We start from the raw sequence: 23,486 nt of genomic DNA, 5'->3' as shown, positions 1-23,486 counted from the left end.
TTTGAGTGGCGTGTGTTGTAGTTGTTTATTCATGTTTCGGATTTTGAATTTTTTATTCAAAATTCGGGGCGTGACAGTTTGGTATCAGAGCGTAAGGTGCATATTCGGTGATGTGTCAATACCTTCCGAGTTGTGGCCCGTCTGCAGCGGATCCCCATCGTGTGCTCTTCGGTATTGGCTAAGTCATTGGGTATACGTGAGTGTTGGGAGTTGTTTAGGCCGCTAGGTCGTTTTAGGAACGTGAATACCTTCCCTGTAGTATTGACTTGGTTAATATGGACTTGTATTAGACTTATACTATGTTTTAAGTGTTATATGTGCATTAGCCAAGCATATTATACTTCTTAGGTGTTGGATATTTGAAAGGGGTAGTACGTTGAAACGTAAAGTTGTTTTGGAGGTTCGTATTAGAATAAGTTCAGTTGCCGCGAGTTGTAATCTTTAAGGAATGGAAACCTTCGGATTTAACTCTGATGAGTCAGTGAGATCTGTTTTATGGATGTGAGGTTCTTTTGGATGTTGAAGTGTTTGGTTGAAGGCATGATGTTGGCCTATGTACGTACCTTGTGTGGTTATGAGTATAAATTGATAGAAATTTTGCCTTCTTAAGTTGGACGTACAGATGTTTGGATGTGATGTACGTATCAAGGATTTGATATCTTGTTTTGTATCGAGATGTCTTAGTGGAGTTTAGTAATTGACTTGTGATATATGTTTAATGTCGCTTTGAGGTAGCTATGCTAATTTTGTTTGAGATTGAGTATTAGCTAGACCACTGTATGACTGAATTGATTGTTGGGTTTTGAATTGATTGTTTGTGATGCATTATTATGAATGAAGCATGCAGTATAGTGGACGAAGGTTTTGGAAGAGCAAGGAGTGGCCAAGGTTCGACCCTTGGTGTCGTTATTGGTTGTTTAAAGAAAAGACAACATGCATTCAATCTTATTGATTTAGTTTACAAAAAAAAAAAAAAAAGGAACTACACTATTCTAAGCTAAGTCAGCAGCTCCGGATGGGTTGAGGCTGAGCTCAAGAGAAACAGGAGAGCCACTGTTGTAACCGCCTGGGCCACCGGAATAGTAACCAAATGCGCTACCTTCCTCGGATGTAGTCTTCGGGTTACCAATGACGTCTTCACCGTGCTCAGGGAACAGAGGAAGAGTCTCGACCACCTGGTGATCTCCTCCTTGTTGTTCCATGGAAGATTGTCCTCATGTTGGGCCAAATGAGGTAGTACTGATATTAGCGTTGAAGGGTGAGGAGGAATATGGGTCAGCACCATAGCCGACGCATGACCCAAGGGTTAGATCGATTGATCCATCATCACCAGTAGAACCAGTGGAACCAAAGTTGAGATCAATGGACCTACCATCATCAGTAGAACTTGTGGATCCAAAATTGAGATCGAGAGATCCACCAACCCGAACGTTCCGAAATTCCTTCAACTTCTGCCTTTCACGAGCCTTGAGGTTCTGGAACCAAAAGAAGACGTTCTTGTCCTCATTCTGCCCATACGGTTTCAGATGAAGACAGATCTCTTGAATCTGCTCTAGAGTTGGGTACTTGTGACCCTTGTCATAGTAGAGCCACTGAAGGATTCTTAGTTGAGCTGGTGTGGGAGTCCACCGGTTATTGGTCGGCCTGATAGGCGTGTTGGCACTACTCCCGGCTACTTGGGTGCTTCCTCCCTCCTCGGTTGGTTGCTGGGCTTGTAGTTCCATTTGTTGCTGGGTTTGAAGCTCCATTAGTTGCAGAGTTCGTGGTTCCATGGTGATGAGTTGAGAGAAAGTGCAAATTGAAGAACGAAGTTGTCGAGTGTTTAAGGGAAATTGTTGTTAAAAGGGATTGAAGTTGATGAAGTGTATTGGAGATCTGAATTTCTCAGATGAAGGAAGGGATTGGATCTTTCAGATGGAAGAAAAGATCTGAGAGAGAGGGATTGAAGATTGGTGAAGGGAAAGGCTGAAGAAATTGAGGAGAGAAAGGCTGAAAGGTTGGGAGAGAAGGGCTGGAACTCGAGAGGAATTTTTCTTTTCCTTTGGAGTGAACAGTTGCTCCCTCAGAATGTACCTATTTATAGAGCAAGGTGAGCAGATCTCCACCGTTGGATGGACGATCTCTGAGATTAAATCTACGCGTTGGATTAAAGTCACCCGAAAACACGGAAAAGCTGTTGGCGCATGGAGAGCGCGTAAGGGGACCGAGCGAATCTCGAGGCGCTGTGGCAGACAGCTTCAGCCGAAAGTGATTCTGATTTCCGTAAATCACGGAAGGGATAAGTCGTGGCAGATGGGCCGTACTTGGGCTTGTCCCGGATCAATGCCCTCACTGTAGCTGTGGGTGGAGGCCCATTGGGCTGAATTTCTGAAATAGTTTGGTGAAATTCATGGGCTGGATTTCTGCAACAGTTTGGATATGTTGAGCCGGATTTCTGCAGCAGTTTTGGGTGTTTTGGGCCGGATTGTTGAAACAGTTTGAAACAGCTTGGTTTAAATAAAATGAATGGTATGGATAACAACGAGAGTAGCTCGTGCTCGAATGGTTGAGAGCGAGATTTTGTACTAGAGGTACGAGGTTCGAACCTCGCCTCTTGTTTATTTTTTATTATGTTTGTTTTGGACATAATAAGTATAACGTTTGTACATACTATAATAAGCACAGCTTGTGCTCCAGTGGTTGGGAGCAGAGTTTTCGGGCAACAGGTTAGGGTTTTGAACCTTGCCTCCTCTTTTATTTATTTATGTCGCTTATGACTTAATAAATATAATACGAGTGCATATATTATTGGAAGCAGATCTTGCTTCAGTGGTTGGGAGCAAAACCTTCGTGTTCGAGGTCGGGAGTTCGAACCTTACCTCCTACAAATATTTTTTTTGGATCTCGTATATGCTCGATATACGGATGTATTATACGGTCAGTATAGTATACATACAGTATGTAGAGCTTCATACTGTAGCCGAGCCGAATGCAGCCAAACAGTACTGCTGAGCCGATCCGAGCCGAGTAGAAGGTTAGTGGGCCGAGTTTTTGGCCCAAATTGGTTTGGGCCGGTTCGAAATGTGGTTGGTTCTGTTTCTTTGGCCCAAGTGGCCCATATTGAATAAGAAGACGTTGTGGAGGTGTCTAATTATTTCTTTTCTTTAAATTCTTGATTTAGTGCAGCGTTGTTTTTCTACACATTGCCTTGTGAGAGTGGTCACTGTACTTGTATATCAGTACAGGGTGACAATTAGTGTGAAAATAGCTTTTGTGCAATACCACGTGGTGATTTGGGTGTGTGTTGCTTGAGGCAATTGTTGTGTTGAAATTTTGAGAAATGTGGATTGCGAAAGAATGTCGTAGTGCTGAATTGATTTAGTGGCTATTGGGATGTATTTTTATACATAGTGCCATAGCTTTGTCGATTACTACAATTAGTAAAGATGGAGATTTGATGGTTGATTTGTTTTCTGTATGACTTACAGAAAACTTTAATCGGGAGAAATGGACTCACGATTAAATTTCGGGACGAAATTTCTTTAAGGAGGGTAGATTGTAATACCCCGAAAATTCAAATTATTTTCCGAGGACATTTTAGTAATGATTTCGTGGTCATGGGAGAAAGTATGAAGCTTTGAGGAGTTGTGAAATTAGTTCGATCGATTTTATTTCGAAAACGTATGTTATTTAGGGGCACGCGAAAATCGACTTTTTATACGTATATAATTTGGGAAAACTTCCTTCATGAAAGTTGTAGAGCTCGTCGATACGATCGTGTGTATATACGGAACACAAAAATCGGAGCTCGTATGAATTAGTTATGATTTTTTGAAAAAGTTCCAATTTAGTATAAATATTCTCATTTTCGGAAATTTCCAAAAATCATTTCAGAAAATGAGAAAAATAGAAAAAAGGCGGCTGCAGCTCTCCTTCGCCGGAAATCGCCCGATTTTTTTCTCCAATGGATTTCTCCCTCATCCGGCGAGCTTTTGAGGTGAAACAAAGCCCAGAACAGTTCGCCCCTCCTTTCCTCCCCTCACGGCGGTGGAGCTCGAAACCGATTTTAGCTCAATTTTGAGTCAACGCCGATATCTCGAGTTCTAGACGATCAATCTTCGCGATTCTTGGACAGATGAACTCGGATTGAAGTTATGAAACAGTTTCATGAAGCAATCGAAGCGAGTGGTGGACGTTTTCACGTTGATCGGAGCTGTTGTCGGTTTCTGGAAAAAATCCGGCGAATCCGTGGCTTCTAGGTAATTTTTCGACCACTTCCATTCATTTTCTGACCTTTGTTCTAGTTAGGAAAGTGGTTGGGCTTGATGAGACGAAGAAGAGCAGCCTGGCCCCAACACCATTGGCGGTGGTCGGCGGCGGCTCTGCCTCAAACTCCGGCGGCCTTATACGGCCACTTCCGGGGGTCAAAAATGTGATTTCTTTACATTTTTAGATTCTACATTTCAATACGATCATTTCGATATATTATACGCATTTTTTGGATATCGTATGATTTAGTTATGAATTTTTACGGTTTCGATCGATTTCGATAATCCAATTAATGTTTTTTGAAGATCGGACCGTCCCATGGACTTGTAGTTTTGATATGTTGATCGTATGACTGTCCCGATGACTTTGTGTGGTCACGGGCGAAGATCCGACCGTTGGAACTTCGTATAATTGTGGATTAGTATTTCGGAGTGCATTTCGTGAGAATCCGATCGTCGGATTTTCATGAAATTTTGTGGAGACGTTTATAGGGAACATTCAGGAAGATCCGACCGTTGGATCTTCGTGATAATTTTGGAGGATGATCCTAAGGGCTATCCGTGAGGATCCGACCGTTGGATCATCATATAATTTCGATCTGACCGTTGGATCGTCGTTTAATTTTGTTTATGAGTTGTGGGCTAAGTTATGATCATGTTTGACTAGGTGATTGACGGTCTTCCTTGGTGAGCGATTTTGGTGTGTATTGTGAAAGTGAAGACGCAGCGGGATTAGAGGTGAGTAAACCTCACGTGGTTCATATTACGAACCGAGTACATTTAATTACTTTATTTTGTTGTAATTGTGTGAAAATATTTATGGAATAAATATTTGTTTTTAATCATATGGACTTGATCAGCTACGGTCCATAGGTAAGTAAAATGATTTTAATTATACAAAATGAATTTCACGATTTTTATGCTTGAATTATAGTTGGTATTAGTGATTATCCCTGAGCGGATGATTACGTATATATATATTTACGTGGATATATATTTGGAATGGTGTGACATTGAGGTGTGTGTGGAATTACGATAACTTGGCTGTGATATGATATTGTATTGGAAATTGCCATGATTATTTATGATAATGTTAACCGATAAATGTGTGTGATAATCATGTTGACCTTCTGAGTTGATTAGAGGGTAGAAATGTAGTGCTCTGAGGACGGGAGAGTCCGAAGAACGCCGGTTAAATAATAACCGAGATGTAGTGCTCTGAGGACGGGAGAGTCCGAAGAACGCCGGTTAAATAATAACCGAGATGTAGTGCTCTGAGGACGGGAGAGTCCGAAGAACGCCGGTTAAATAATAACCGAGATGTAGTGCTCTGAGGATAGGGAGAGTCCGAAGAACGCCGATTAAATAATAACCGAGGTGACAGATAACGATGTTGTTAGAAATCTAACGTGTTATTGGTGTTGGGTCCAAACATATGGGATGGACTAAAGTGGGGATATTGTGGTTAGAGGATTGTGGAAATGTATTCGTTGTGGATTTTCCGTGTTTTGTTTGATGTTTCCTCACAGATGTTTTGATTGTTGGTTGTTTACTTGAGTTAAAATAAATATGAATTAAAATCAACATTTCCTTCTTGTTTACTCATACGGGCTGTCATGGCTTACCGGGTTTGGTGTTGTTGCAATCCCGGTACACTATTCAAATTGTGTAGCGGGTAGTCCTGCAGGTCAGGAGGATCATGGCGGAGATCGTGCGGATTAGAGTATTTGTTTTAGTTTTACAGCCTTGTAAATTGTGAGGTGAGTGATGCTCAATTTGAGCTTTACAAATTTACTTTGTACAAGTGAGTTGTATTAATTAAACTGAGGTTTTCGAGATTTGAAATTTGAGTGGCGTGTGTTGTAGTTGTTTATTCATGTTTCGGATTTTGAATTTTTTATTCAAAATTCGGGCGTGACACTCTTTTCTTCAGCCTTTGGACAGAAAAAATTACCACTAGTCCTCACTGTACTTTTCACCAAAGGTAAATACTAAACTGAAACATGATATTGTTAGCCTCTTAAATATTCAACAAAAAACCACTATTGGCAGGTATTTAGGCATGCATAATGTCATAGGTCTTCCTAAAGATAGGAGAAGTTTCTCAATCTACATGAGACAGTGGAAGATTATATTACCAACGGATCCTGGAATAAGGGTAAACTCTCTTTTGTTTTAGGTCAGGTCATGTCAAACAAATCTTGGACATTCCTCTACCTATCACTGATCAACATGATGAATATATATGGAGTCTTGCTCCACATGGTAAGTTCACGATCAAATCTGCTACCTGGATTCAACGGAATGACTTGCAAAAACATAATCAAATTGCGCTGATCAATAAACTCTGGAGTCTAAATACTCAACCAAAGATTAAAATCTTTGGTTGGCTTGTACTTAGAGAAAGATTGAAAACCAAAGACAGACGCTCTAAGTTTGGAATGATTAATGACAGCACTTGCCTCTTTGTCAAAATAACAATGAAACTGCAAACCGCCTCTTTGGTTATTGTGAATTTGCCAAAGAGGTTTGGAAAAGTGTTGGCATCCCTTCCTCAGTAGACTGGGAAGAAAGAAACATTAAAGTTTTTCAGGATCTATTCTTAAACCGCCCTTTCCAAAAGAATTTATTTACTTTAATTATTACCACCTGCTGGCAGATTTGGAAAGCAAGAAATGATGCAGTATTCAGAGGATTAAAGCCTAACCTTATCTCTGTTGCAGCTATAATGAAAAATGTTCAGGAAACGTTCCTAGTAAAGCCTCACCACCATTTAACCAACCTTTAATCCGGTTGCAGCTGGCTCCTACTAGTGACGCAGTCAAGAATAGCTTTAATAGATCAGTTTGCATGGATTCTGTTGTTGGTGTCTTCGTTATTCGAGACAATCACGAAGTACCTCTTGTTGCGCCCGCTCGTCAAACAGGAACTATAATAGTTCCGATAGCTGAAGCAATAGCCCTAAGGGACAGCGTAGCTTCTGCTGAGGAAAAAGGTTTCACCAAACTTAAAGTGGAAGGGGATTCAAAGTTAGTAATCGAAGCTGTCAAAGGAGTTTGTGACCTCCCTCTTGGAGATTGATCAAAATAGTCTAAGATATTAGGAACCTTGCTGCTTCTTTCACCACAATTTCTTTTAAGCATGTGTTTAGGGAAGCAAACTTTGTGCCGATGTTATAGCACACATAGGACACAACTGTACTGAGATCACTTCTTGGAACAATAGTGTTCTGATCCAGGTCTCCAAAGTCTTGTTATTTGACGTTGTAAACTCTCATTACTCCAGTGGTGCTTCTATTTAATGCTATTTTTTCCTTTCAAAAAAACCAAAAGTAAATTTACTTACAAATTCTTATTTAAGATAAACTCAAACTCTAAGAGTTGTAATAGCACACATATGGCTAATGGGATCAGCAAATTAATGAAATTAGAATTCCAATCTCTTTGCAGAAAATGATTCTCCCTCATCAAATAAGGTTTACAATGTACAAATATAAATAGGACATGAATGAAGACGTAAAATTGAAAACATCCAAATCCGATCCTATACTTTTGTTAAGCAATTGGTGTGGACTTGTGTCCTTTTTCTTCTTTTGGTTTTTGACTGGCCACGGTGTGGACTTACTTACGTGGTACATGGTAACAAGAAAGTGTACAGGGATTTACTCTCCTTCATTTGGCAATTTAAGGTATGGACTGTGGACTTGTGTGAGAAACTACCCTATAGACCTATACTAAAGAATGGCACTCCATACTTTAAAGTAAAAGTCTTAAACTTAAAACTGGTTCTCGATGCCATTAGAAATAATAAGTATTAAACAGAGCACGGATCCTCTTCCACTGCTAGTCAATGTTGATTCTCTGGTGCCATGTCTACAAGTATAACTATGTCCTTAAGCACAGACTCTGGATCAAAAAGATTCCAAATTCCTCAAACACCCAAAATTGCTACCCAAAACTAAACCTAGCTACTGAGACCATCTCCAACAGATGTGATCTGGCAATTTTGCCAGATGGATACCCAACGTCAACTTTTGATCAACCAAATTAATCTCCAACCCATTTGCCTTTTACACGTGGATTTGACACAAGAGTCTTCTCTGTCAAATTTGACAGCTTCCTCCGTTTCCGTCTTTTATTTTTTATTCTCTCTCTCTCTCTCTCTCTCTCTCTCTCTCTCTCTCTCTCTCTCTCTCTCTCTCTCTCTCTCTCTCTCCCTTTCACTTCTTTCTTCCTTTCCTCTCACCCAGAAATTCAAGCTTTCCTCTCTTCAAGTTTCTTTTCTCTTCTTGAATATTAGGAACTTGGATAAAAATTTATCAGATTCATCTTCAGATGCTGCAAATGAGGAATTTTAGGATCTTGCCAATTCATCATCAGACGAAGAATTGATGAATCTGGAGATTGCTGCTCTACAAGAGAAGGGAAGAAGAAGACGCCGGGGCTCAATTCTTGGTCGCATATATAAAGATAGACAACGTTTGTAAGGTCAGGAAACACTCTACAATGATTATCTTGCTGAAAATCCTGTTCATGAAGAAGTTGTATTTCGGAGAAGGTTTCGGATGCATCGACATGTTTTTCTTCTAATTCTAGCTGAGTTAAATGCATGTTTATCTGTTAGCAAAATGGATTGTTAGTTGATGAGTGGAAAAGCAACTTCTGGTTCTGGAAATGATGGAGCTTCACAAAGGTCAGTGGTCTTTGCATAGTATTATACCTTTTTACAAGCTTCAGATTGCTCTTGAGTCTTTACCATTTTACATTGGTTAAAGATAGTTTATTGATGCTGTACCCAGTCTGACTGTAAACTTTCTCGTTAACAGTGCTGAAAGTTGCAGCGAGGGTTCATCAGATGGAAGCAAGGAGAATGGTAACCACCAGGTATGTGTATGCCCTGCAGCTAATACTCCAAGATGTTCTCGAGTTCTTCTACCTTTCTTCAATGGCTAGTAAATTTCTAGTAGCTTTTGCAACTTATCTGCAAATAGCAGTTGGCTCAGAATATATTGTGCTTTGGATTTTAGACTTTAACCTGGCCTGAGAAATAACTGTTGGCATGATTTTCTTCTAATGAAACATGGTTGTTATATCATTAGGAGTATGGTGCAAACAAGAAGGGAAGCTTTGACAAGATGCTTGCAGATGGTACTATAATTTTGTGCTTTTATTTATTTATTTTGGTCTGCTATAGTGATCGTGTTCAACATACACTTCTTTTTAGGCTATATTGTAAGCGTAGACATTGGTAAATGGTACTTGCATTAATTTTGGTAAAATGGTTTTCTCACATTTTTCAGGAGCAAATGCACAAAATAACACAGCTTTAGTGCCTGGGAAGCCTGTAGTTTCTCTGCCTACAACTAGTCTGAATATGGGAATGGACTTGTGGAATGCATCCCCCGCTGGTGCTGGAACTGCAAAAATGAGAGGAAATCAATCTGGAGCCCCATCAGCTGTCGGTGGTGACCATTGGATTCAAGTACAAATTTTTGTCATGTTTTAAATTGTTGTTCTTTTAGTACATATTTTTCACTAGTTATTCTGTTCTTCAATCCGTGTGTGTGTCTCAATATGTTCAAATATTGTAGTAATATCCATATGTATGCCAAAACTGTGGTGTACATATATGCATTTGCCTTAGAGCCCTGTGGTATCTAATTATGTGAGACTGAGGTCAATTCAATGGAGTTTGCACCTATTTGTTTTGTTCTTTTATCATCTAGGCTTTAATATTGATTACAAGGATCTTTGGATGGTGGTTTGGATATTCCACACAGTAATAAGAGGTTTACTGGTTTCTCCAAGGACAACAAGCAGCTTGATGCTGAGGTACATCGCAAGTATATCTATGGTGGCCATGTTGCTGCATACATGAGGGTAAGAATCAAATTACTATTCCATGCTTGCTTCTTTTGTTTGACTAATAAGCGTTGATTCGTGTTTTCTGATATTCTTGATTATATGTGCATTAACTAGATGAAATTTGCTTTCCCTATTAGCAAAATTGATTTTTAAGAAAGTTGATGAGTTAAAGTTTATTAACTGAATCGTTAATAGCTTGGTAGTCAATAGCTTATGATGCATAGTTTTTGGTTTAGTGAAGAAAGTGAGTATATGTGTATCCTTCCCTTTATTCTATTTTATGGCTATTGTACCTTATTCTTGCCCCCAGTCTTGGGTAAAATTGCTTTTAGGTTTTGTTCTGTTTCTTAATAAAATTTCTTCTACTGTATTAGATCCACTTGTTCTTACATGTATGTAAAGAGACGTCTTCACTGTTCCATATTGCCTGACTCTTTTTGTTTGTCTCCTTTGAAAATTTCCTCTTCAGATACCTCTCAATGCAGTTACATCTATAACTAATGGCTTGAAGAAATTGTACATTGAAAAACTAATTAAAACCATTGGAAGCTGCATATCGTTTCAATGATTTTGGTAATCCATTACTGGTGAGTATTCTCTCATGTTCTAATGTCATTTGATTTGGGACAAATACAATTTGCACATGCTAGCATATCATTTGGTTGAGGTAGAAGAACTTTTGCTAGACTTGCAAACTGATTTATTTTTCTGCAGATTAACATTGATTCAAAGGCTCCTCTGTTACGACCCCAAGAACTTGGTTTTTTTGTGACATATAACAATGGAAGTGAGGTGATGATAATCTCTAATCATTGTCAATGATAGGGTTTATGGTTCAATGATAGAAATGCAGCTCAGAGTTTCCTTCAGTTTGTTGCTATATATCAGTTTGTATCCGTTTGTTGCTATCAAATTCAAGCTGTTTCTGTTTGTTGCTAGTTGACTGCTATTTTTTTTGCTGATTCTGTTTCTGTTTCCTGCTATGTATTCCATCTTGATATATTCTCATAATCTCAATTGCATCTCTTTTCTCATAATCTCTTCATGCGTTTCTTAAATGGAAGCATTCATTGTATGATCTTAGATTACAAGAAAAAAAAGAAGGAAAAACAACATAAATAGAATTTTATATATTAAAGTAATATTCAAATTTGACATCTCCATTGGAGCTAAAAATTGTCAAAATGTTGCTATATCAAATTTGCCATGTCATATGTCAAATTCAAATTTGACCAAAGCCAAATAACAAAACCATTGGAGATGCTCATCGATACAGAACTGGGCTAAACTTAGAGAAGGAAAAACACCATTAATGGAGGTATCACGTAAAGTCAAAACCTCATAGTTGGGAGGTTGCAAGACTTTCTGTTATCATGTCACACTTCAATGAAGTTTCTGAAAAATTTCTAGACAAACAAAACTTCTAAGGTCTAAGAAGTCGGACTTGAATCAACACATTACACATTATTAAGCATGAAGACAAGAATATGAACACAACAAATTTGGCCATACAGACGCATTTTAAGATTACTAGAAACAAGAAGCACTCGACCAAAGACTAGACCTTGAAATGCCTCAGTAGAACTACAAAATACATTCAAGATCAGTAGTTATATTTATGTTTTTGCCCCTTCCTACAGTTCAGGGGGTGCAGCAGAGTACGCAGCTGCTATGCTCCCTCAACCCTGCCTTTTGTCCTAAGCCACAGTACTATCATTTTCCATATTTTGTTGCTAGCAGAAAACAGAATTCTAGAAATACAGAGACAAAATGGAATGATCTACATATTGCATTAATAAAAGAGGAACGATATAAACAGTAAGATGAATACAACTCGTGAAAGAGAACATAGAAAGTAATGATATCTCTAGGGCAATATGCATTAACATTTCGTGGAAGAGAACGTAGAAAGTAATGAATTGGTTCATGGTTTTAGACTTCAACTTCTAGTCTTCGACTCATTACTCTTAGAAAATTAATTTACGGGACACTAAAAATTGCAACAATAATTTACTATTGGTAGGAATGAATTTGAGCAGTAGAAGGAATGAGGACAACAAATGAAAAGGAATATGGAAGAGAAATCTCAAACCAATCGAAGCAACACCTTGATCAGCCTCGTCTTCACAACACCAACATGGCATCGTAACGGAGGCAAGATGTGCTTGTCAAGTACTCCGAAGGAAGAATAGCGGAAGACCATTGTTGCCAAAGAGATCACTAGCAGCCCAGCTGTACGAGAATCAGAACAAGAAAGGGGTAGTTCCTATAGCATAAGATGAATACAACTCGTTAGAGTCAAACGTATTTTCCACATCTCATAAGTTATAAATACTCTTTGCTATACAGTATAAACTAATAATACTTGACAAAAGATAAAAAAATAAAGTGAAAACTAATCACAACTTGAATTAATGTCATCACATTGTTAGTATGTTGGTTGTAGCATGATCAACCTTGAATATGGGAGTGATGAATCTCAACTATTGGATAATAAGACTCCATTCAATTTTGTATACAACTTTTCTATTATAGGACAACGATGTTTTGGGTAGACTGTCCATACATTAAGAATACTTAAACCAATGTAGGGAACCCTTGCGACATGGGCTTACATGCATGGATAAATACATACCAATCAAATATATTCTTTCTGAAACAAAACAAAGTTCTTGTAAATGAGAATAAGTTTGTCAATGAGGAAAAACATGTTCAACATAACAATTACTCAAATGGTATTGTTAGCACAATTTACACAACTTTTTTTTAAAAAAAATACACAAGTTTATTTATTTTGGATGTTTGAGCCACATATAAAGACAATCTCAAACCTAGGGCTTCACTAATTGATGAACCTTTTATATACGGATACACAAATATAAATTAGGGGGACTAAATGCAACCTACATATGTAGACATTAAATGGTCACAAAAACATACCTCCCTATAGATCGATTAGTATTCATGCCTTGAGTCTTTTGAAAAATGATTCTTTGTTAGGGCTACCACTTGCAATTACATTTGGACCTTCCCCTGCCTCTTATCTCCTCCGAGTCACAATATTCACGACTCCGCTTTAAGATGTTTGTTGGAGATTCGAGGAGGAGGCTTTTCAAATCTTGCTCGTACAACAATCGGGCCCCACACCTCTTCACACCATTCGGGCATGGAATCTCCTTAATCGAACGATTGAACCTAATAGAGTAGCTTGTGGTATCCAGGCTTTCACGGCGAGGCATGAAAATCACCCAAAGATGATCTCCCATCATATGCCTTGGGTCTTCTATACGCTCATGGGACCATCTCTCACATGCAATAGAGAACTCAATAGTGGCAGGATCTCTCAGATCGGCAAAAACAACACAAAACACAATGCCGATCCACTCTGAGCTACTTGATTCCCGATCCAGAGGCTGCTTCACAGTCAATGAATCTCCCTCGCTTTAAATATCGAACCACTTGCAAATTTTACTTCGAAAACTTAAATTCGTATAATCATCAAAACAATATCGAGGGATCCCCTATACCAAAGGAATAATCATACATGTTTAATATATATATATATATATATGTGTGAGAGAGAGAGAGAGAGAGAGAGAGAGAGAGAGAGTACCTCAGCGGCCAATCTCCTTAGCATTGAAAATATTTCACTATTGAAGCCTGATTGACATCCAAAGCAATTGACAGTTATTAAACAAAATCTCTGCAATTTGGGGAATCTGACCCGCTGTAATGGTTCTGACAGCATTTTTAAGGAATCACAATTGTCTGCCCATACAGCTAATCGCTCATTCGATGGGAGATCCGGTAATTGTTTAAGCCATTTGCACCTCGATAAATTAATGAACCGAAGCTTAGAAAGGCATTTAATGCTCGCAGGAAGACTAACAAAATTATTTCCAGCAAGATTCAAGCCTTCTAGAGACGGCAAGCAGTAGACAATATCGTTGGGGATAACTCCTCGACAAAGATTACAATCATGTAGATCTAACCAACGCAAAGACGGTAAAGCCCTTGGACATGGCAACGCCAAGCACGCACGCTCTGGACTCTCTCTTTTAAATAAACCCTTGGACATGCGAAGCTTCAAACACCCTGTCTCCCCCGTATTTTCTACAATTTTTGGGCACTTTCCCATACAGAGTTCTTCAAGAGACTTCAGTTTAAAAATTGCGGTACCCGGAAGACTCTGGAGACTTTTGCTATCAGATATGTTCAGTCTAGTTAGGCCAACCAGATGTTCAATAGATGAAGTCAGTTCCTCAGTGGCGGTCCCAGGTGCGAGAAGGATTGACAAATTTTTCATCCCTTCTCCAAATTCTGGAATCTTTACTTTTGAGCAGTAAGCAAGGTTGAGAACCTCGAGAGAATCCATTTCAATCTTACTTGGTAAACTGTTGACATTTTTACATTGCTCGAGTATCAGCCGTTTAAGCTTTTTGTTGACTGCAATGGATGGGTGGACCTCAACCAAACTGTCACAATTTGTAAGATTCAACTCCTCAAGATTCGGAATACCTGTGAAATCTGGGGTCTCCTTCAAGTTTTTGGACTCACTAAGATCCATACATTTCAAGTTAGGCAAGTCCTGTACAATGCATGGAACAAATAATTACCTTTGGAAAACCTAAAATTATATTTTGAAGTAGAAAACATTATCAACGTTGTTACCTGTCTTTCATCCCAAAGCCGGACAAGATTGCTTCTTTGCATCTTCAGTTCACCAAGACTATTTGGCCGGAAACTAGCTGGAAGAGATTCGGAAGGATACCAATTCCATATGAGAATTCTCAAGGAATTTGGGAGGAATTTGGGGTCTGAACCAATTATTAAATTATCAAATTCAAGAAACATCAGTTTGGGCATCCTAGAGAAGGATTCAATGTTCCAACTTGAACCTGCCTCTTCTAAACTAGGTAAACATAAGCGGATGCCTCTGATTGCGTCTGTTCCCTGACATTAGTTCACAATAAAGGAATAGTTAATTCCACTCAAGTCTAATATAAAAAATGCTAAAACAAATGTAATTTTTATTTTTAAATTTAAACTTTAATTTATCTATATAACTTCTTACCGTATTTCTCGTGAATACATCAAAGATGTCATCACGATTACACAAACGGCTGCGAAGACCGGGTTCTTCAGACTCTTCACGAACAATTCTCCGTGCCATTTCTTGTACCAAACCATGCATCTCAACCTTGTAGTGTCCCCAACCATGCATCCCAACCCTGTCGGCGTACTGCATCTCAATAAAGTCGGGACGCAGCTCAATAGTTATCAGAGATTTCTCGATGAGAACCTCTGTCACAAAAAGACAATTAAAGCCATTACAATATTCTAGCATTTGATTAACTCGCCCCTCTTCCATCCCCTTGTAGAAGAATGCAATGTCCAAGAAAATCTTCTGTTGCAAATCATCCAGCGCATCATAACTTAATTTGAGCGAATCCAAAATTGTCCGATTAGGAATTCTCTTTAGTATCTCCAATGCACTTCTCCATGTCTCTAGATCTCTTTTGTACAAAGATTTTCCAAGAATTATAAGAGCTAACGGAAGCCCTTCGGCATAATCTATGAAACACTTGGACAGCTCTGAAAACCCTTCCTCGGGCTGATCTTTTTTGAAGGCACTGTGAGTAAAGAGCTCAAGAGCATCATGGACATTTAGCCCCACTAGCCCAACTGATAGTTTTATATCATTCTCGACGAGCACACGTTTATCTCTAGTTGTAACAATGATTCTGCTTGCATCGCCAAACCAAGATTCATCTCCAGCCACTTTTTCTAGGAGGTCACAGCAGCTATCAACATCATCAACAACAAGAAGGACCTTTTTATTAGACATGCATTGTCTAATGAAATTCTTTCCCCTACGAACATCCCAAACTTGTGAAACATTTTCCTTCAAGACTGGGAAAAGAATCTGTTTTTGAAGATTGACTAGTTGACCATGATTATTCCTGACATCAAGAAACTCCGCCACATCAAAATCATGAGCAAATCTCTTATATACTAGCTCAGCAAGGGTAGTCTTACCCACTCCACCCATACCCCATATTCCTATAAATCGAACATCCTTTTCCTCAGGAGCTAAAAGCAAACCCATTTGCCTAAGTCTAAATTCAATTCCGACTAACTTTTCTCCGGAATCTGACAATGTGATCGTAGGAAGCACTTTCTCCCGCACACTTTTGACGATGACTTCTATAAGCTTACTTTCAGATCTAACAGAAAAAGAGACAATCATCAAGCTAATAATACATATATAATAGAACAAGTCTAAATTTAAAAGACAAAAAGAAGGGGATGAAGTTGCATATAGTGTTTACTTATCCTTTAAATCACATCCGGTGAGACCTGCCACTTCTCTTAAAGCTGCTCTCCACTTCTTCACCTTCTCTGAGTCCTTACCGAACTTTGCTTCATGCTTAGCAAAGGCTTCATCAAAGCTCTTTGTCTGATTTCGAACGTCGGATGGTTCCACATTAAAGAAAACCGGCAGAATTCTCTTTCTCTTACTTTCGGTTTCCATGGACTCGATAATTTTGGAAAGTTCATCCAAGCACCAAGTGGAAGAAGCATAGTTGGGTGAGAGAACAACGATGGCGAGATGTGATTGTTCGATTGCCCTCAAGAGCTCCAGAGAGATAATATCTCCGAGTTCAAGCACTCGGTCGTCCTTGAAAGTCTTGAATACTTGCCGGTACTGCAGCTCGTGGTATAAATGGGAGACGAAACCCGTGCGGGTGTCTTCACCCCTGAAACTCAAGAAAATATCGTAATTCCAACGGGGAGGTGGTTCAGCCCAAGCAAGAGATGAGGAGGCTCTGTGGGTGCTCAAAGCCATTGAAAACTGGAAGAGAAAATGAAAGCAGTTGCAGAGGAAACCACTCTCAAAAATGAAGAGTGAATGGCCAGAGAGTGTAGGAAAGTAAATTATGGAGGAGAGAGAGAGAGAACCGCGTAGTGACAATTAGACGCGTTTTCTTTACTTTTCCTTCTTTTTCTTCTCACCTTCCTAAAGTTGTGGGCCTAGGCGTAGACTTCCATTTGATCATAGTTCATTTGTCCGTGAACTTGTGGATTTGTAGGTTTGTAACTAATAAATTGTCTTATCAAATTGATGGTAGTGACTTGTAAATCTTTTGAAAGTAGGGTTTTTAATGAATCTTCATTGTGGCTTGGAGTTCACATTTTTTAGCTGCCGTGGGAAGTTCCTTCCTCTTTGTTTCAAATTTAATCTTAAAATCCGTATTCAAACTGTAATCTTTTTTTTTTTTAACTACCCAAATCAGGCTAAAAGAAAATATATAAAAACACCCTATTTTTCAACTTTGAGCTGTGGTTTTTATAATAATTAGTATTATAAAATGTATTATAACCCAATGCAATACAACAGCATTAAATATCACTATTTTGATAATCCTACTTTATGGTCCCATGCAGCACCAAACATGGTTAAGAATCGGTGTAAATTAAGATCCTTCCCCACAGGAATTTAGGACAATCTCAGAAAATAAGGTGGTGTATATATACTAGTTCCACGATATCCTAGTGAGTAGTGAATTCTCAAAATGAAGACTAATATAGTAATATGCTTACCAAAAAAAAAAATGAAGACTAGTATTGAAAACATGGCAAACACGGTCCTACAATTACGTTTGTTAAGCAGTTGGTGTGGAGCTATGTCCTTCTTCGACTTTTGGTTTTTGACTGGCCAGGGTGTGGAAAGTGGTCCATGGTAACAAGAAAGCGTGCAGGAATTTACTCTGCCAAAGTGTGGACTTGAGAAACTGCCCTGTAAGTGTAAGAAAGTAACTTGACAAAAAGAAAAGTGTAAGAAAGTAAATGGCGTGGTGCTAAGTAGACGCGTTTTCTTTACTTTTCCTTCTTTTACTTCTCACCTTCCTGAAGTTGCAATTGACAGCAAAGACTTACGGACTTTTCCAGGTCATTGAAGGGAAAGCAGTTCAGAACCATCCAGACTTTGATATATTGTGCAGCCTTATAATTTAGCGCCAGTTTACTCCAACAGTATGGAATAGAATCGCACCCCTCAAGCGTAATCATTGCTACTGATGACAGTTTACGATGAGAGAGAACCACAATCAATAATGAATTTTATCAAAGAGAGTTTGATTTAATTTCTTGCCGAGAGTTCCTGATTTGCTTTGTGATTTTATTTGATTATGCCCTAATTTTCAACCTAGATAGGTTAGGCTGAAGGCATGAAGCCACTTGTTTAAGATAGTGAGTGACTCCCAGACTCGTGAGACTGCAATTCATATGTAATGGTGAAAAAACAAAATGAAGCTAGGACGCTAGGTACTGTACCATCCAATGACTTTTTTTCCTTATCAGACAATGAATTTCATTAACAACTTGCATGTATGTAATAGTGATCTGATCAAAAATTTTGCTCTATTTAGGTGACTAAAAACGAATACCACACTCCATATATCATATTGACATATCATCAATCAACATTTCATCCTTGTATAGTGGTCAGATTTCTTTCTAAAAGCTAGGGCCTCTCTAGCTAGTCACAACTCGCAACCAATTTGTTTTTTTTGGACAGAGGCCCAACAGCGAACGATGTCCGCTTCGCAAGACTGCTTGGCAATTGATTTTCAATTTCGGCCGAATCATAGTTAAAAACATATAGTTTTCAATCAGGCCACAGTTAAACGCTTTTTCTCCATTAGTTCAAAGAAATATTAGAACGCAGGAAAATAGAACGCGCCTCATGCGCCTAGGAAAAAAGAAAAAACCGTCGGTGCATGTTTCTCTCCCGGCCGAACACTGCAGGCTTTCCCGCCGCTGTGTTTCGACCAGGAGAGGATTGATGTTTCGGAGTGTTTGGACCCAAAATGAGCATTTTGGCCCGACAAGGCACGTCTTGGAGAAATTGAGCCAATGTCAGTGGCTCAAGATATATATTGTCGACAAGCTCGAAATATATATTTAGAGGCTAAATAAAGCCTACTATGGAAGCATGGAAGCATGGAAGCATGAAAAGTCAACTTTAGCACATTTTCCTACTTCGGCTAGGAGAAACCGAGCTAAACAAGGAAGGAGGGGAGGCAGACTAACCAAATGAAATCTAAATGAGCTAAAACTTTCCAGATTAATACTAGACATCCCAAGGATCATTTCTTATGAAGAGTGCCAGAGATATTTTTGAGTGGAAAGCCTTCAAACAATCAGCCTAATTTTCTACAGAAGCAAAACTGGAAAACTGGACCTGTAAGAGGTCCAGCAGCATTTCCGACCCAACCACATGGAAATAAATTCTGAAATTTTACCACAGTAATCTACACTCATGGTGGATAATTTCATATGAAGAAGTCGAAGGCTTATACTGAAGTCTTGTTGGAGAAATAATTGAAGGAATAAAGGGGCAGAAACTGACCTAAAACCAGCTCAATATTCACATGTTCATGTTTCCTACCCACATGAAGAAAGCTAGATGCTTTTCTCTTTTTCCTTGGATATATTTTTCTTCTACAATCTCTTTAATAGATCATCACTTCCATGTTTCTGCACCTTCATGCTTTGCTTTCATTTCATCATTTCTCTATCTTTTCCATATTTTACAAATCACTTTCATACTCCACTTTCATTATTTTTCTTCCACTCATCATTTCACTCTTCTTTTTCTTCCCTATATAAACACCTTCTCCTCTCATTCTAACACACACATTCACAACATCAAAACATCTCTAAGATGATCTAAGTTCTCTCTAGAGCAACCTCTCTAAGAGCAACTCCTCTCCTTCTCTTTCTCTTAGTGGTGATCACACTCCTAGTCCTAGTCTTCTCAAAAGCCGACTTTCAGTGCCACCAAACCCTCTGTCAAAGTGATTCGATCCTAGTCTCCTTGGGAGCCGATTGTAGTACCACGACCAAACACCAACACCAAGACACATTCACAACAACATCAAAACATCTCTAAGATGATCTAAGTTATCTCTAGAGCAACCTCTCTAAGAGCAACTCCTCTCCTTCTCTTTCTCTTAGCGGTGATCACACTCCTAGTCCTAGTCTTCTCAGAAGCCGACTTTCAGTGCCACCAAACCCTCTGTCAACGTACTTCGGTCCTAGTCTCTTCGGGAGCCGACGGTAGTGGCGCGACCACAACGGTTACGGAACCAGCCAAGCAAGGGTAACGCCCTAGCAACCCAGCCAAGCTAAAGCCACGCTTTAGCAAGATCTCAATACTTCCCGGTGATTTCGCTCTGCTCAATCTGCAATATTGAGTATCGATTGTGTGAACAAGAAGAAGCTCAGCAAAAGTCCTCACCACGAGGCACAAAGAATCCCACGACGAGGTTGGTGCTCTCCTCGTCAACAATCGCTCGACAGAAGTCAGGTCAAGGGACACCCCCGACGACCGCACCCGAACGGTGCTGGCACGCCCGCGCAGAAAAGAGACTGTTGACCAGCTGCAACAAAACTGGAGCAAAACATTTTGGCACGCCCAGTGGGACAAGGTTAGAATTTTTTCTCTAGAAGCACATTCAACCACCGGGCTACAATTCTGGAGCCAAACATTTTGGCACACCCGGTGGGACAAGGTTAGAAGTTTTTTTTTTCTTGAAGCACATTCAACCACTGGGCTTCAAAACAAACATTTTGGCACGCCCAGTGGGACAAGGTTAGAATTTTTTCTCTTCAAGACATTCAACCACCGGGCTTCAAAACAAACATTTTGGCACGCCCAGTGGGACCAGGTTAGAATTTTTTTTTTCTTGAAGCACATTCAACCACCGGGCTTCAAAACAAACATTTTGGCACGCCCAGTGGGACTATACTAGAGTCTTTTTGCATTTGTTCGCCATCATTGAGATGCCAGGGGAAAATCTTTACCAAAAGAAATTCCTAAAGTGAATAGATGGTCAATGTTGCCACCACTGGCGATACTGCCATTAATGATGAGTTTATGCCTATTCCCATCCCAGAGGGGGCATCAAAAATCTTAGCGCCAATAATTCCTTCTTTTTCGAGATTTAAGGCACTAATCACTAGTTGAAAAACCAAAGTCGTGAAAAAATAATCTCGTGAATAGAACAGTTACCTGTGCTTCGATCATCTCTAAGTATGACAAGGCACCAGGGGGGCAATGTTTGGACCTGTTCTCATTTAGGCAAGAACAGGCCATTGCCCCCTGGTCTCATTTAGGCAAGAACACAATTTTTTGCATCCTCCGCGACGCACAAATTTGAAACTCTTTTTGTATTTTTGTATTTTTTTTTTTAGGTCCAAACATTGCCCCCCTGGTGCACAGGTATTCTTAGAGATGATCACCGGTAATCATCTCTATGTTTCAGAGGGGGCAAGCATTGAGGAACTTCTCGCGATCATCATGGCCAACATCGAGAGGCATAAAGAAAAGCGAGCCAGGGACATGGCCAGTTTGATCTCAAAAACAAAGCAGAGGTTTCGCAATTGGGACCTACAAATTGAGCAGAACGCTCGAAAAGCTGGAGACCAATTCCATAAGCCTTTCTTGAGCAGCGACAAACAGACCACTCAACATGCCGCGAACATCACATCTGAGTTCACAACCTTACGCAAGAAAGGTTCCAGCTTGGCTAATTCGCAGCAAGGCGAATTGGAACGTCAAAAGCCTGCTCGTGAAGAGGTCGTTTCTGAGACTAACTTGCCTATAGGTGGCAATCAACCTAAGGGTCTCACTGGTGAGTCACAGCCTTACACAGAGGCTGTGCATGGAAAAGGTCATCAACAAGATTGTTCTTCTGACAATACAATTGTCTGTGAACAAATATCTGATTTCTCCACTGATCAAGCCAAATATGTGGCTACTGATCAGATGCATGGGGGGCAAGATATGGCCCATGATCATCCTTTTGATCAACAGAAGCAAGTTCATGATCAATTTAATTGTGACTCTGCGGCTGGACGTGATCATGATCATGATCATGCAGAGGACCAATTAAGGCATGGCCAACTTAATTATAAATTAAGTTGTGATCTTGAGAAGCCAATTTGTGGCTTTATTAATAAAGTCAACTTGAAGTTCTTCAAGTATGCTTCAAGGCCAGGCGGTGGCTTTGATATATATGGAGGGCACATCTACAAACCACGTTGTAAAAATGTCCAGAATAATTATTCTAGCGGCCAAGTTGTCCTTCACGACTGTAAATTTGAGTATCATCAATACAAGTTAACTCTTGTTTACAATTATTCAGCAAGTGAAGCTCTTGATGTGGAGAATTCAGACCAGCAAGTGGTCGTCTATAATGGCCAATCTGTGGCTAATCCTGAAAACACCATGTTCTATGACATGGTAGTTGGCGACAAAGCCGATCTTGGGACACCGTCATCTCCCAAATTACAATTGAAGATTATGTTTCGCCAACCAACAAATTTTTCCCAAGTTTTTGATGAGAAGTATCTTTGTTCTTTTCCTACAAGCTCTCACAGGAGGGATTTTTACCCTACAAATTTTGATACATCGGAGCTTGGAATGAAGCATAGATAGCCTCCCCCATGGTCTTCTAGAGGTTAGCTAAACGTGTCATTGCTAGCTCCTTGCTTTTTGTTAATTTCCTATCAGTTTTCAATTGTTTTTTACTTTTATTTTCATAGTTTAAAAAAAAAAAAAAAAAAAAGTTGAATTTGGTAAGGGTTTGTGAATCATAACGGGATAGGTGAAGTTTCTTTTGTTAATATTGGTCTAAACTCCTTATTGGTGCCTAGTTCAGGTCCCTTAAGGTTAAGGGCGGCTTTTATTAACACTTGTTAAACTGTCTTCGCACTTATGACATTTCTCATCTTAGTAAGTATAGCCTATGTGAAATGGTGTCTAGAAAGGGGACAACGTTCATGACAGGTTCTTGAATCCAGAAGTGCGTGCAAATGGGCCTAAACCACTATGTGGGAGTAGCTCATGCCAAAATGGATTCTGCCTCTCTTGTTCGCCCTCCCCCACCTGGCCATTTCAGTAAGGTTGCCCAAAGGATTTGAAAGAAAATTTGTGTCTAGGCGACTATACTTGGGCCGCATTTCTAAACCTTGATTCACATTATCTTATTGAATTCAGCTACTTAAAAAAAAAAAAAATCGTGAGAAGAGTCAAGTGTCAGTAAAGCGTGTGATTAAAGTTGCCTTAAATTTCGGAAAAGAAGGAATTATTGGCGCGTGAGGGAACCGAACGGTTTTCGAGGATGTAACTATTCCATTTTCAATATTATCTTCTCACGGTGGAGTTTTCAACAGCTAATGCGAATTGAGTTGGGGCCAGCAAGAGGATCCAAAAGATAAACATTTTCTCAAAAACCCTCGTCGCGAGGCTCGATTTGACGCAGAACATATTTTAAGTTCATATTATTTTCAATATGCAACTAGG

The 23,486-nt window shown here is 39.5% G+C and overlaps 2 protein-coding genes and 1 long non-coding RNA gene across 3 annotated transcripts; 2 read left to right on the top strand and 1 right to left on the bottom strand.

Moving 5' to 3' along the window:
• Nucleotides 1-3,856: 3,856 nt before the first annotated feature.
• Nucleotides 3,857-6,092, top strand: LOC112202872. The gene is made up of 3 exons (XR_002937596.2): nt 3,857-4,238; nt 4,915-4,985; nt 5,920-6,092. It is a non-coding gene; the product is annotated as an uncharacterized LOC112202872 (long non-coding RNA).
• A 2,408-nt stretch (nt 6,093-8,500) lies between these two features.
• Nucleotides 8,501-10,992, top strand: LOC112163959 (bZIP transcription factor 1-D-like). Its single transcript, XM_040506337.1, has 7 exons — nt 8,501-8,939; nt 9,073-9,130; nt 9,346-9,394; nt 9,547-9,728; nt 10,055-10,126; nt 10,581-10,698; nt 10,826-10,992. The coding sequence occupies exons 1-6, from the start codon at nt 8,890-8,892 to the stop codon at nt 10,677-10,679; spliced, it is 510 nt and encodes a 169-aa protein (XP_040362271.1). The 5' UTR covers nt 8,501-8,889; the 3' UTR covers nt 10,680-10,698; nt 10,826-10,992.
• A 970-nt stretch (nt 10,993-11,962) lies between these two features.
• LOC112202868 (TMV resistance protein N) lies at nt 11,963-17,047 on the bottom strand. Its single transcript, XM_024343891.2, has 6 exons — nt 16,444-17,047; nt 15,186-16,338; nt 14,783-15,064; nt 13,725-14,699; nt 13,052-13,632; nt 11,963-12,377 (listed from the first exon to the last, which is right to left on the bottom strand). The coding sequence occupies exons 1-5, from the start codon at nt 16,959-16,961 to the stop codon at nt 13,555-13,557; spliced, it is 3,006 nt and encodes a 1,001-aa protein (XP_024199659.1). The 5' UTR covers nt 16,962-17,047; the 3' UTR covers nt 11,963-12,377; nt 13,052-13,554.
• Nucleotides 17,048-23,486: the final 6,439 nt, after the last annotated feature.

This window comes from Rosa chinensis, chromosome 5 (assembly GCF_002994745.2).
Source record: "Rosa chinensis cultivar Old Blush chromosome 5, RchiOBHm-V2, whole genome shotgun sequence".
In the NCBI taxonomy this organism is placed as follows: Eukaryota; Viridiplantae; Streptophyta; class Magnoliopsida; order Rosales; family Rosaceae; genus Rosa; species Rosa chinensis.
This window is presented reverse-complemented; position numbering and strand designations above follow the sequence as displayed.

Coding starts and splice junctions, on each gene's coding strand:
- LOC112163959 (XM_040506337.1), top strand. CDS start 8,890: ATGAGTGGAAAAGCAACTTCTGGTTCTGGAAATGATGGAGCTTCACAA. Junction 8,940..9,072: donor AATGATGGAGCTTCACAAAG/GTCAGTGGTCTT, acceptor TCTCGTTAACAG/TGCTGAAAGTTGCAGCGAGG. Junction 9,729..10,054: donor GTGGTGACCATTGGATTCAA/GTACAAATTTTT, acceptor GGTTTCTCCAAG/GACAACAAGCAGCTTGATGC.
- LOC112202868 (XM_024343891.2), bottom strand. CDS start 16,961: ATGGCTTTGAGCACCCACAGAGCCTCCTCATCTCTTGCTTGGGCTGAA. Junction 14,700..14,782: donor GGCTTTGGGATGAAAGACAG/GTAACAACGTTG, acceptor TGCATTGTACAG/GACTTGCCTAACTTGAAATG. Junction 13,633..13,724: donor TAAGGAGATTGGCCGCTGAG/GTACTCTCTCTC, acceptor CCTTTGGTATAG/GGGATCCCTCGATATTGTTT.